Source organism: Aphis gossypii, chromosome 1, assembly GCF_020184175.1.
Source record: "Aphis gossypii isolate Hap1 chromosome 1, ASM2018417v2, whole genome shotgun sequence".
Taxonomy (NCBI): Eukaryota; Metazoa; Arthropoda; class Insecta; order Hemiptera; family Aphididae; genus Aphis; species Aphis gossypii.
This window is the reverse complement of record NC_065530.1, coordinates 31,730,979-31,744,760: the sequence shown is the minus strand read 5'-3', so window position 1 is coordinate 31,744,760 and position 13,782 is coordinate 31,730,979. Positions and strand designations below refer to the sequence as shown.

The 13,782-nt window shown below is 31.6% G+C and overlaps 1 protein-coding gene across 1 annotated transcript in view; it reads right to left on the bottom strand.

Annotated features, from left to right (window-relative positions):
* Positions 1–5,045: 5,045 nt before the first annotated feature.
* LOC114119542 (uncharacterized protein DDB_G0283357-like) overlaps positions 5,046–13,782 on the bottom strand; it is a 62,064-nt gene continuing 53,327 nt past the window's right edge. The window contains 5 exon segments of the mRNA XM_050197049.1: positions 5,046–9,558; positions 9,876–10,006; positions 10,225–10,318; positions 11,083–11,307; positions 11,310–11,615. Coding sequence (XP_050053006.1) covers positions 8,566–9,558; positions 9,876–10,006; positions 10,225–10,318; positions 11,083–11,307; positions 11,310–11,615 — 1,749 coding nt within the window. The 3' untranslated portion in view covers positions 5,046–8,565.

Below are 13,782 nucleotides of genomic sequence, written 5' to 3'. Positions count from 1 at the left end.
CATAATTGAATAATTCTAGACGGGATAAGCATGCAAGTTCGACGAGGGTAAAATTTAGCAACAGATGAATACATAATATATTTATATACGACATAATATAATAATATATAGTAGGTAGTATAGGTGGTACATTGCAAAGCTTACAAGTTAGCAATTAGCATATTTTCTATGTACTATGTATAACAAAACCATACTCCACAAGGTTAAATGTTAATAAATGGTTGGCACCTAAATGGTTTTATTTTCATTAATGTATCCATTTTTTTTATTATTATTAGATTAATTTTTAATTTACTATAAGTAAATATTAATTAACCTGCAGGTAACTATTATAAGTGATTTTAACTATTATATTATAATATGCAGTATCGTATCGTAGACATAATAAATCGTGTATTATATAACTAGTAAAATTAAATTTTAATATCTTCAATACAGATTTTAAAAAATATATATTGTAACAGTGTACTTATATAATTCTAATTCTGATTGAAATAATTTAAAAGGCCTATATATATGGATGCTCTCAAGTACAAAAAATGTGGGCAATATTTTATATTTTATTTTAAACTGGGTAGGTATTTTATTTTATTTGTTTGTATTCTTATCATGGCAATAAATATCATAAATTTTCAATAGTATTCTGATAGAATAGTAGTATTTTTACAATAGCAGTGACATGTGACGCTCGAAAGTCAAAAACATTAACTCATTTAGAAAATTAATTTATTGGCTTTGGCTAACATATACTTATTTGTTATAAATGCCTACCCATTGGCCAAGAAGTTCGTAAAATTACAAGCAGTAAATAGGATTAATCTGCCAAGCGTTATAAATTTCAATATTTTTCTTCTGGAGTTATAAATAATGAAATTATATAGGTATATTAATATTTAAAAATTATATGAATTAATTTAGGGAAAAAATAACAAAACTTAGCAAGTTAAAATTGAACATAATATTTTACCTTCGGCAAAATAGTTTGTAAGTTATAACTTTCTTCGACACATCAAATTTGAATAATAGATTATACAAAAACTTAACAAAGTTTTCTCCTTCAAATACCTTATTAATTTTTTTTTGCATATAACATGAGTCGATAAAATTCCATCAAACACAATCTTACAAACCGTCTACTTTAAGACCAGCGGGTCAAGGTAGGACCAAATAAGTGACCATATAGCCTATAAGGTGCAGAGATTCTTGGCCTCTCCAGGAAAAAAATAAACGAATAAATCTACTCGTACTGTACAATTTAAAAATAAATCTCATCTTTCAAATTTTAATTACATCATACTAGACCACTGGTCATGAATTATATTATTTTATTTTCTTAGAAGCTAATGGCACATTTTATTATTAAGTTCGTTAAAAAAAAAATACATAAAACAACACACGGTACCAATATACTTATTACTTCAATGAATACAACTTACTAATTTTATGTATTAAATATATTTTATAAAATGTTTGAGTAATTAAATAATCATGCAGGTCAGCCAGTGGTGTAAATAGGAAGGATTATCTGTCTCTTTCCACCACAAAAAAATAATAATATCAAGTTCCCTATAAAATATACAAGTACTATACACTGTATTACTGTATTATTATTATTCATGAAAGTAGGTACTTACTTAATATATTTTTACTGACTTTCTACTAAAGGGCTATACTATATATTTATAAATAATAAATATATAATAATATCAGTCCCCTTATAGACTGTTGTCATTCTTTTATTATAAAAAAAATGCAACCTACCTCAGAAATAAACTTAAATACACTGATTTTTATACCCAGAATGGAAAATTTAAAGTTTTCGAGGGGAAAATAAAATAATCTATTCAGTGATATAATAGATATGTACCTATTACAGTTGTATCGTAATAACTTAGAAATTGATAGTACCGTGAATATATTCAATTGGATAACGACAAAACTTGTTTTTCTAAATGTATATAACATTAAAAAGTCGATTTAAATAATCGTATGAAATATTAACCAGATATGAACAATCTAATTAATTTTTCAAATAACTAATTAAAATGATAAGGTACCTATTACTCGTTCGTGTGTAATGTATATATTAGGCGAAATAATGAACATGCCTAACATGGAACAATAAATATAAATAATGATAGTGTTGGTCATTCTAAAATATAATTTCATCAACAATTGAAACTCACACATTCGTTGTTATAGGCCATAGTTTATTTTAATATTTAATTTATAATTATACTTATGTATAGATTTTTTTTTTTACTTTACTAATAACTAATTATAGTAAAACTTTTTTTAAACCATAAAACTAAAAGGGCTGTTTATAATACGCATGTAGATTTAAACTATGTAGATATATATACATTAATTACGAATAGTAGGTAAGCTATGATAAGGATATATTAAATAATTTCACTTATACGTGTATCATATATATCAGGGCTAGATTAAACAAGGATTTTAAAAGCCTATAGGCTTTGAACTTTGAAATACTGAAGATAAAATGCGACTAGAATTGAAGAAGAAATAATTTTATCAAGGCAGGATGAATTTTAAATAAAAAAATTTACAGTTATTATGGAAAAACTATATTATATACCAAAGTGGCTAATATAATTAAAATTATAACTCATTACAACCGCCTAACATAATTTTTAAGTTGATACAATAAGTTATTGCTGCAGATGAGTAAAAATCAAGGTCTTATTGGACTATCAGACTCCAGACCCGGTAAATATTAAATTCAGCCTTAATTCCTACGAGTACATAGTAGCGTACACTTTAGGTATGACAAATGCATATAAAATATTGTTAGAATATAAAAAAAAATATAATATTATACTGTTTTGTTTCAGGGATGGAGAATACGACCATTTAAATAGTTGGATTTAAAAAAAATGTATTTACAATTAGTTGAATAGACATAAGAATATAGTAAAAAAGTCATTTTTAATTCAAGTTAAAGCATATAATAACTCATTAAACCAAGTAATATTGGTCAAAACGTAAACACAACAAAAAATATTTAACAATACATACCGATACGGGAAATCTTTTTGTTGTTTCACACCAATTTATTAGATTACTGCAGTGGAGATTATCCTTTCGTCAAATATGAAATAACAAAATATAAGCGAAACATGTAATACATATACGCAGCCATACAGGTCAGAAATATTATTATTTACACACCTTTTTTAAACGTCAACATAATTTATTAGTATGACGTTTTACTTAAAGTTTAAAAACATTTTAAGCTCGTTGATTTTTGTACAATTATAATAACATAATTATCGTGCACATCGATATAATAAAATATCGCAGATAGATGTAAGTTGTAACGATAGGTTATGTTGCATATACATTGATTAAAATTATATTTAGTATTGTGACCATTAACCTGTGTGTGAAAATTAAGTGGCCTTTATATATATAAAAAATTATTACACAATTGTTAATCACAGTTAGTATTATCAAATATAAGTTGTATAAATTATGTTGACAAATAATATTTCGTTTCAATTATACGTAGGACAAGCGGCGTCGTTTCTTAGAAGAAAAAAAATAATCATAAATATAATTATGATTTGATACTGCTTCAATGGCAATTTTTTTTCAATTACACACATTTTTATTACCCATAAAGGCTTAAAATTATTATATACATATATTTTTAATCATCATTAGAATATTACCAAGACGCTTTTAAAATAATTTATCTCCACGCATTTTGTAATTTGAAATTTATTTAGTATTTAGGAACTTATATAGTAAGAAAAACATTTTAATCGCTGAGTTTTAAACCATATGTCCAGTATTCTAAGTACTTACGAGTAGGTATGTAGTATATATAAAGTAATCAATATCCGAGTTACCGTGGGCTTTAAGCTTTTATGTGGTATTGGCTTCGATTTATTTAAATACATGCCGTGGAGGTCATATATAAATATATATATATATATTACTATAACCATCGACTAAATATGTATATTTAATCAATGCTATAACTACAATCGAATATTAAATAAAAATATGTTTATTGGAAAAGAAAAATTATGTAACACAATCACTGGGACAACATTTGATATTGAATAAGACGTATTAAGTGATGAAACTTATTCATATAGGCATCATCAGTCTTGAAAATGATATAATAATATACAAAGTATATAGTTTAGAATATACCAATGTAATGCAATATATAATATGTACATAATACATTATACATATAAAAATTAATTTCTAAAAAAGGTCAATTGAAAATAATTTTAATAATATACAATATAGTGATATTACGGCAATATTAATCATCGTTCCTTTTGTACATGAAATGCGTTATTGACGCCATCTGATTGTTTTAAGCTATTACTAAATGTATATAATGGCTATATATTATATATATATATATTTATATTTAAGTTTCAGCCACAGGTGCACTCAACTATTCAAGTATAAATAATTAATTTTTTTTTTAAGTTTATACGTTGTAATAAAAGTTGAAAAAAGTTATTCTATTTAATCACGAACGTCTTTGAATAGACGAATTCGAATTATAAGTCTTGGTGTTTTTTTGTAACCACAAAAAGACATAAAATATTTGTCCTTTGGTTTTGTCTCCCAGTGTTGTACACAATATTATATAAATATAAATAATATATATATTGTTACAATTAATTGAATGACGTTATTTGTTGTAAACAAAAATATAATATATTGTAAACATGTTTCATGATTTATCTATAACTTTTTTTTAAACACACATAACAAAAATGCATTATAATATAACTAATCACAAATAATGTTTCTCACACATTCATAAATATGCAATATAAATGCGTAGACCTATGAAAAGCAATCAAACAATTTTGATTTCAGATTTAAGAAATATATTTACCTTAATACAGTAACATTATTTTATACAGGTACTTACGTATTTCAAGTCGAACAGTTAACAGAATTCGAGTTTAGTCGGCGAAAACAATATTTAATATTATAATATAATAATGTATTATATATTATGGAAAACAATAATCGTACAAACGTGGTAACAGTTTACAGTAACATAATATGTTTATTTCATTTGTCTTTTACAAAAGTCAATAATATAATAATAGGGTTATAATAAATTAATCCAATAACTATATAATATGCAGCCTAAATCATATAATTTAACATTATGCAAATACCATCCCAAATTTTTTGTGTTTTTAATTCCATAAAAAATAACCAAAAGTACATAATAATATAATCGATATTTTGTTCCGATACATATTCCGCGTACTTTTAAAAGACAACTTAATTTTTTTTTTCTTTAACTATTGCAGAGTTCTGAAATAACATAAAAATAAACGAGTCATTTTAACAAACAATATAATATTCGAAATCGAATTATATAATAATAAAATAATATGTACCTATATCGCGGGGAGGGGGGATACAATTAACATTACAATTAACAAAACATAATAGTAATAATAATAATAATAATAATAATAATAATAATAGTAATGTTAACAACACTTTTAATAATAGAAAATAATAATGTAAAAGAGGATTGTATGCACAACACTGTGAGAGGAGGACCCAAACCGCAGTGTGTATACATAAAATTATAACAATAAAAAAAAAAAAATAAAAAAAAAATAGTCAATATTAAAATATAATAAAAAGTTATATGATTTTTATTGGTTTTTCGGGCGACCGCGATTATCCAGTTATCGATATCCGGTTACTGGTTACAGTATACACATTATATACGGCATATTATTATACTATAATAATAATTAAAAATAATATATAGTTCGTTTACACATTGATCGTTTTCGGACGTTCGGTAACCCTGTACTATACACGCGCTTCTGACGTCGACGCACGGCGATCATCGCCGGAAACTACAACACCGAGATATACCTCGAACAGAGGGTTGAATAATAATATTACGTGATCGTCGGGGTCGGATGACGAGAATATAAAGTCGTTCGGGAGAGTGGAAAAATAATTAAAACATCACATCGCGCGAGAAGATAAAACCGTAATGAAGGCAAACATCGATATAATATCATGACATGGTCACATTTTGTATTTTCTGATATGATATCTGTAACATAATGGTAAAAGTCTTGAATGTAAGTGTGTGTGTGTGTGTGTGTGTGGCGAGTGTTAGAAATAATATACGAAAACATTACGAATTTACGTTCTACGTGTGTGTATGAGTGTGTGTGGATGACAATAAAGCTGTCGGCGGAGACAAAACGAAAAAGAATATACACGATTTTCCACTGCAGATTTTCGTTGTTCGAATTTCCGCCGTCCAATAATATGATATAAATAGTATTATTGCGCAAAACGTGTGTATGCGCATAATATTATATTATGTTATTATTAGGTATACCGTGATGGTATATAACGCAGCAATGTTAATATGTACTTTGCGGGGAGTGTTCTCTACTCAAACTTCTTTAAATTTACGTTTCTATGATGTATATAGCAGTATTGTGTGTAGTATATCGATTGTATTTTCTTTTTAAATAGTGTATAATTATTAGCCACCGTAGGTTGATTATTATTTTATTTTCTCACGATTTTGCAAAGCTATATATATAGAGGAATATATTATAATGACTATATCGTTATTTTTTTTAAAAAAATATTTCCGTGTAAAGATCAAACACGCAATACGATATTATAATAATATATCATTGTTTGACATGATATTTTAATGTATAGTGTAATATATATTATGATATTAATCGAACACAGTGACAGAAAACTCGGTTTTTGAATATTACATAATTATAGGTAGTAGGTATATAAATTAATTATACTATTGGTCCGGTTGGTACACAATTGAGCCAAAATCCGTTTTAAAAAGTGAAAAATAAAATAAAAACAGTATGACCGTAAAAAAAAAAAATACATGATGATAATAATAATAATAATAATGATTAATATAATATAACTAATCGCGGTTCCGCAATATCCCGTATGCGATACTGTCGCGATGAGGTTGTTAACGGAGGAAGCTCTAACGCAGTATTATATCTCATCCATCAACATAATAATAATATTATATGACCAGACCTAATAATAGTATTTGTATAATATAATATAATGTATTCAGGAAGACTACGCACGTACAAAATATAATAATATCAATAGTAATAATAATAATAATAATAATAATAATATAGTAATGGTACAAACAAATCGGACAACTAATATTAGTAGGATTAAAACACTGCAGCAGAGGCTCTGCCTTAACGTCTAAAACGAAATAAAATAGCATACAGCTTTAAAAACTTGTATCATTGCTCCCTCTTACCAGCAACACAGATACGATATATATTATTATAATATACAAACGGAATCGGAAAACAAAACTAAACAATATAATAATAATAATAATAATAAATGATACAAATAAAAACAAAATGTAAATAAAACTACGGGCGCCGGACTTTTTTAAACGCGGCTTAGTTCGCCATTTATGTTTTATATAATATGATAATATATTTATATATATATATTATATTAAGAAAAAAAAATATGCTATCGATATAATTTTATACAGTAATATATAATTTATTATTCATAATATAATATAATAATAATAATAATATAATGGTGCATTTTACAACATTTTTTAACCGTTAATTAATAAGGCACAACGACTTAAACACTATATAATGTAAATTATACGATTATAAAACATCGAAACGAGACAAGACGTCCGTCGTCGTGGTTTGTAAGATATCTTCTCCTTTCCGCGTATAATATTATTGTACTTTAATAATATTATGTACTATTACAAGTTTACGTGGCTGATCAGTCGCGAAAAACAGCAATTTTTCTAATTCATTTAGATATCCCGAGTCCGACGATTTCTTCGGCGTCCGTGCAAACACGACGATGACGCTCGGCCGTCTGCGGTGTCGTGTGAGAGACGTGGCGACGACCACGCGGTCGCGCGGCGGTGGTTTTTTTTTTTTTTGTTCGATATAATATCAATAATTGTTTTAAATAGTTATATTATAAAGTTAAACGGTTATCGTTTTAACACGCCCGGTGTTGTTGTAAAACGCGACACGAGAAGACGAATAATAAACAATTCGGGAATTTCGTTTTCGACGTTATTTAATTGACTCTCGTTGCGTGTCCGAGAAATAAAAAACGGAATCCTGCACTCGCATTTTAAGCCACAAATTTTGTTGTTGCACAATAACGTGGTGATGATAATAATACACATCGAGTAACCGTTATACCGTGTATTACCATCGTCATCGTATCACAGATATATATTTATATAGTGAGTTAAAAATATTAATTTGATAAACATTATTTTTTTGTATTCTGTTGGGAAAAGGGTTTGAAGGGTGTTGGGGGGGGGGTTTGTTTGCAAAGCACACCCGCCGTTGTTGGTGGCGCACAAACGGAACATAACTTCTATAATTATTATTTTTTAACTATTTTTTTTTTTTTTTTTTTTAGAACGACGTTAAAAACGATATTTTATGACACGGCGGCGGCGACTGTGGTGATGTGACGAGGACTAAATAATCCACATCATCACCACTGGTTGTAAGTGTTGTAATCACCGTAGTACTGACCCGAACCACCGTAGTTGTGGTGATGACTGGGCCTGGCTATGTGCTCGGTGGAACAGCACGAGTGAAACCGGTTGTTGTAACCGCCGGCGGCGTACGACTGTTCCCCGCGGTTACCGTTGTTACTGCCGTTGCTACCGCCTCCACCACCGCCGTTGTTGTTGTTGTTGTTGTTACCGTTACTTCCGTTGTAGTACTGGTTCGGTGCCAGGGACGGGGGCTGTTGTTGCTGGTAGTGCATCCGGTCGTACGGCCTGTAATACTCCTGTTGGTGGTTCTGGTACGGCGTCTGCTGCTGGTTTTGGTGATGGTATTCCTGGTGGTACCGCTGCTGCTGGGCGTGATGATGATGGTTCCGGTTGTACGGGTCCTGGTGGTGGTACGGCGGTACTTGGTGCCTGCCCACCGCGGCGCCGGTCACGTCGTAACCCGCGTACTGTTGGGCGGCCACGGCGGCGGCGGCGGCTGCGGCGGCCGCTGCCGTTCTGGTCTGCTTGTTGTTGCGCCGGTTCTGGGCGCCGCCGCGCTGCGCCCGTCCACGCCTGTTCTGTTGCCGAGGCGGTTCGAACGACGCCGACGACGGCGACGACGAGGACGAGGCCGCCACGGCCGCGGCCACCGCGTGCTGTTCGTCGGGCCGCTGCTGCGGCGCGCCGGTTTGTTGCGCGGCGCCCGACCGGCCGACCGGTTGACATTCGCCGATGGCGGCCGCGTCTTTCGGCGGTTCGTAGTACTCGTGCTGCGAGAACCTGCCGATCTCGGTGGACCCGAAAGCCTGATGAAAGTTCGGTAACCGGCCGTTGGATTCCCTGCCCTCGCACGGCATGTCGCCGACGACGAGTTTGCCCGCCGCGCCGCCGCCACCACCGCCGCCCCCGTCGCAAACGTCCGGCCGGTTACCGTGGTCGACCACTTCGTCGTTAATGATGGTCGACAGCCAGTCTATGGACTCTTCCTGTGAAACCGGCATGGAAAAACAAAAACAGAAAAAAAAAACAAAATGCAGGTTTTCCAGTTTTTACAAACACATATTTTGCGAAATACATAATATTATAATATATAAAAATACAAAGAAGCATATTATATAGATATTTTTTTAACGACGGACGTACAAGCGGGGGAACACGGACCAGGAAGGGACGGATGACGGACGACCGGAGTGCAGACGGCAAATTATGAAATACAAACAAATATGTGCGTGAAGTAGGTATATAGGTATAGATTGGAAATGGAAGTGTACAGATTATTCGCATTCGGTTTCGTCGGACTTACCTTGATGATCTTATCGTTTTCGGACATGTTTTGGTGCCCGCCCAAGAAGTCTGCCATGGGGTCTGTCATGTCGGCCTGGGACACCGGATGGTTGTTGGCGGCGAACGATTCCGCCGAAGACGTCGACGCTCCTGCAACGATTAAAATATGACGTACGAGCATAAATTATACTGCAGATAACATCATTCGCACGACACATAAATGGAAACCATATTGATATCATAAGTATGAATAGGCAACACCATAATATAATGACGGTGTGTCCGTAGAGCGAACACGATTGTGTACGCGAGTTTGCGTGAAAGATAGATAAATGTAATAGTATAATATTATTTAGAACGATATTAACCTGTCGACGAAGCCTGATGATAACCGTGGTTCAGGAAGTTTCCTGTACTGTCGCCGATATGTGTGTTGCACGCGTTATGTGATAAACCGGCATGCTGAAATACAAATTTTAAAGCATAAACATAAGGCGAATAGTTCAAAGCGTTTCTCGCATTTTACAGCGAACGCTTGAGCGATGACATAATATTATATATATATATCATTGTTATCGCCGGACACTTAAATAACATATATTATAATGCGCAGACACACAGGTGCGATATTAAAACGTACCTAGGTATATGCAATATGCATATCATATTGTTATAATTATTTATTTTTTAACGATACAAGATCGGAGATCGAACTTATTATACATATTATTTTATACGTCTTATTTATTACTTTCGATGAACATTATTGCATCATAACGTATCGTTTCCGTCTATCATAAAGATAAAATAAGAAATTTGCGTTCTATATAGCTGTTTTAATTTCGCGTCAGCCCGACTCAGCCGTTGGCTGTACAATTATAGAGTGAATTGATGATCAAAATATCTGTTTTCTTTCATTAGTTTTTAAGATATTTGAATTTTTAAGCAATTTATGTTAGGTTAGGTAAAATCTTTTTGTTAAATAATATACAAGACCTATTCACTCTAAAATTTGAACGTACGACACAACAATTTTAGCTGCTCAACGTGTCAAAACACAAATTTTGGTACGTCATGCGCGTAAAGAATGAGACGGAAACGATAACTGCACACGCAAACAACCATAAAAGGTTAATAATCTATAAGTTTAGTCCTTAAATACTATGGTATTTAAGTTGTACGCCGGAGGCGGTACCTACGTTTAAGTACTGCTGATCGCCACTCACCATTTGCGCGTGATCGGCGGCCCCCGATGACGGCGAACCGTACCAAGAAGACTCGGTGGCGGCATAGTTGAAGTAACCGGAGTTGGGCTGCGCGCCGTACCCGATGCCGCCGTACGGCGTGTAGTCCGGCTGTTGCTGGTACTGTTGCAACATGACTTCGTCCTCCGGTCGGACAGAAGACGACGTCGTCGATCCCTCGTCGACCTTCGGCGCTGGTGGTCGTGCAGCCGAGGACACTGCTGCAGGCGACTGGTGGTGATGGTGGATGTGGTGCGACTCGACGAAACGCGGATCGCCGGATAGACGGGTGCCGGACCGGCGACGATCAACCTCCGCCGCGGTTCGTCGATGCCTGCACCTTGATCGTCACGGTGACCAAGAGGCTGCGTGGGCACGTGTTCCGCAGTGTGATCTTGATATTCCGATATCTCACAGTGATCTTGTCGCAGCTTTCCTTCACCGAAACCGTCAACTTCGTCTTGGCGCCGACCGCGGGCCGATTCTTCTAACTGATCAACGACGTCTCGTAACTTCTGTAACAAACGAGTATAACGACCAGATGAGAAACGAGTATAAATAACGGTTATAAATTCACGCCGAAAACTATTAATTATTGTTTATGGTACGATAATGTTATTCAATAATAATATACGATCTTAAAACCACGATGACCGACTCCCCCTATATAACTCCTATAAACAAGCAATATATACCATATATTAATAAGTTTATTTTGATTTTTGTTTTTCATACATTTCTGATGATTCTTAATTATTGTGTTGCGCACTATTTAATCGCTAACTACTGTACAGCACACTGTATCTAAATAAATAAATATTTAATTGCCACCTGCTGAATAGAATACAACACACGAGATCTGTTCAAGAAGAACCGATAATATTATAACCGATATATTGGTAATTATACCAATACCAATATAAGTTTTTTTTTTTATTATTAGCTTTTTATTATAAATCTAGCTTAATGATTACAATTACCAATAAGTTAACTTATTATTTTTAATAAATACAATAATTTTAGTTTTAAGTTATATCATTTATTTAAATTGGTTACAGTAACGTTCAGTATCATTCTGAATAGTTGTTAAGCTTGAAGAAAAATTAAGTAACTCTTATTTAAAAAATTAATTTTTATGTAATATAAATAATTATTTTCACAAAAAAAAAAAATTAACAATGTTTCATTATTTGATTACATATCCACCCATTTTAGACTCCTCAAGGCGATTACCTCAAAAACCCTTCTTCGCGGTTTACTGCTGCAGGTAACATTTGTCCTGGTACTTTTGCACAAATCTCCATTTTAGTATAGTACAGCGATATTTACATAAAAGTTAAAACGCAAAATATATATTGAAAACAATTTATTTAGCACTATGATCGTCCTATAATCAACTACATAAAGAAAAAATATGACCGCACTCATCGTTGTACGCAAAACTTTAGGAGTATTCAATTTGCCCAGTAATAACATAATATATAAACTTTTTTTTCATTGTACATAAGCAATACGTTTAATATGATACATTTAACATAATGTACTGCGAATCTTTTTTTGACAGATGACGTTTCGCGGTGTATATATTTTAATCCCGTCGATCACGTTTCGTTTCTCCTTCATATTTTAGCCTGTATCGGATAATATATATATATATATTTTTTTTTCTTTCTTAAATTAAAATTTTTTATTACGACTATCTGTGCAGCCGATTTAAATCCAGAAAAATCATCGTGTGTTTCACACACACACACATATATATATACATTTAAGAATTACGAGACATTATACTTTTGAAACTTTCGAACCATTATTTATTAATGAATCTTCCGAGATTACTGCCCCAATATACATTTTCCGTGATAATCTTTTTGATTTTTTTTTTCATTCAAAAATATAACTTCACATTATACATTTATGAGATTCTCTTCTTGGCATTCTATTAAAATATTATAAGTACAGCTGTTTGTTTCATAAATTTTCACCCAATTTAATTAAGTAGTTGCTGAGGGATAATATTATACAATTAGTCGTGTGATTAACCAGTGTTTTTACCTACCAGTCGGGTCGGCGACGTTTAAATCTACTTTGATCCTAATTTAATAATTTAAATCTCAGGTTACATCCAAAAAGATTATTTTAAAAGTGACTAAATTTAACGTTTAATAAAAATATGCATTTATAATTATAAAATTAATTTAATTTTTTTTTTTCATACATTTTTAATGTTTTGTTATACAAACTGCAGTTAATTACATTAAATATGTTTCGAACTTGTAGCATTCATTTATGAAACCATCAATATAAATGATAAGTATACGGATTAAGTGAAAATATAAAATGACATATATGTTATATGAAATATATGATAAAGGTACTACAATTTATTATGATAATACTTTTATCTTTCTGACATGATCTAATTCTAATAACTAATTATTTGGTTATCATGGATAATTCCGAAAATGATCTGATTAAAATAATTATTCAAATTATTATAACATAGACTTTTAATATAAACTAAAATACAAAGTATACTAAACAAAGAAAACACGTGACCAGAAAAAATCTTTAATTATTATAATTATTTCTTAGCTGTTATTGATATATATGATACATATTTATATTATTTATTGATATAATTGCCAATAATATTTAATTAATTAATCTACAATTAGGAGA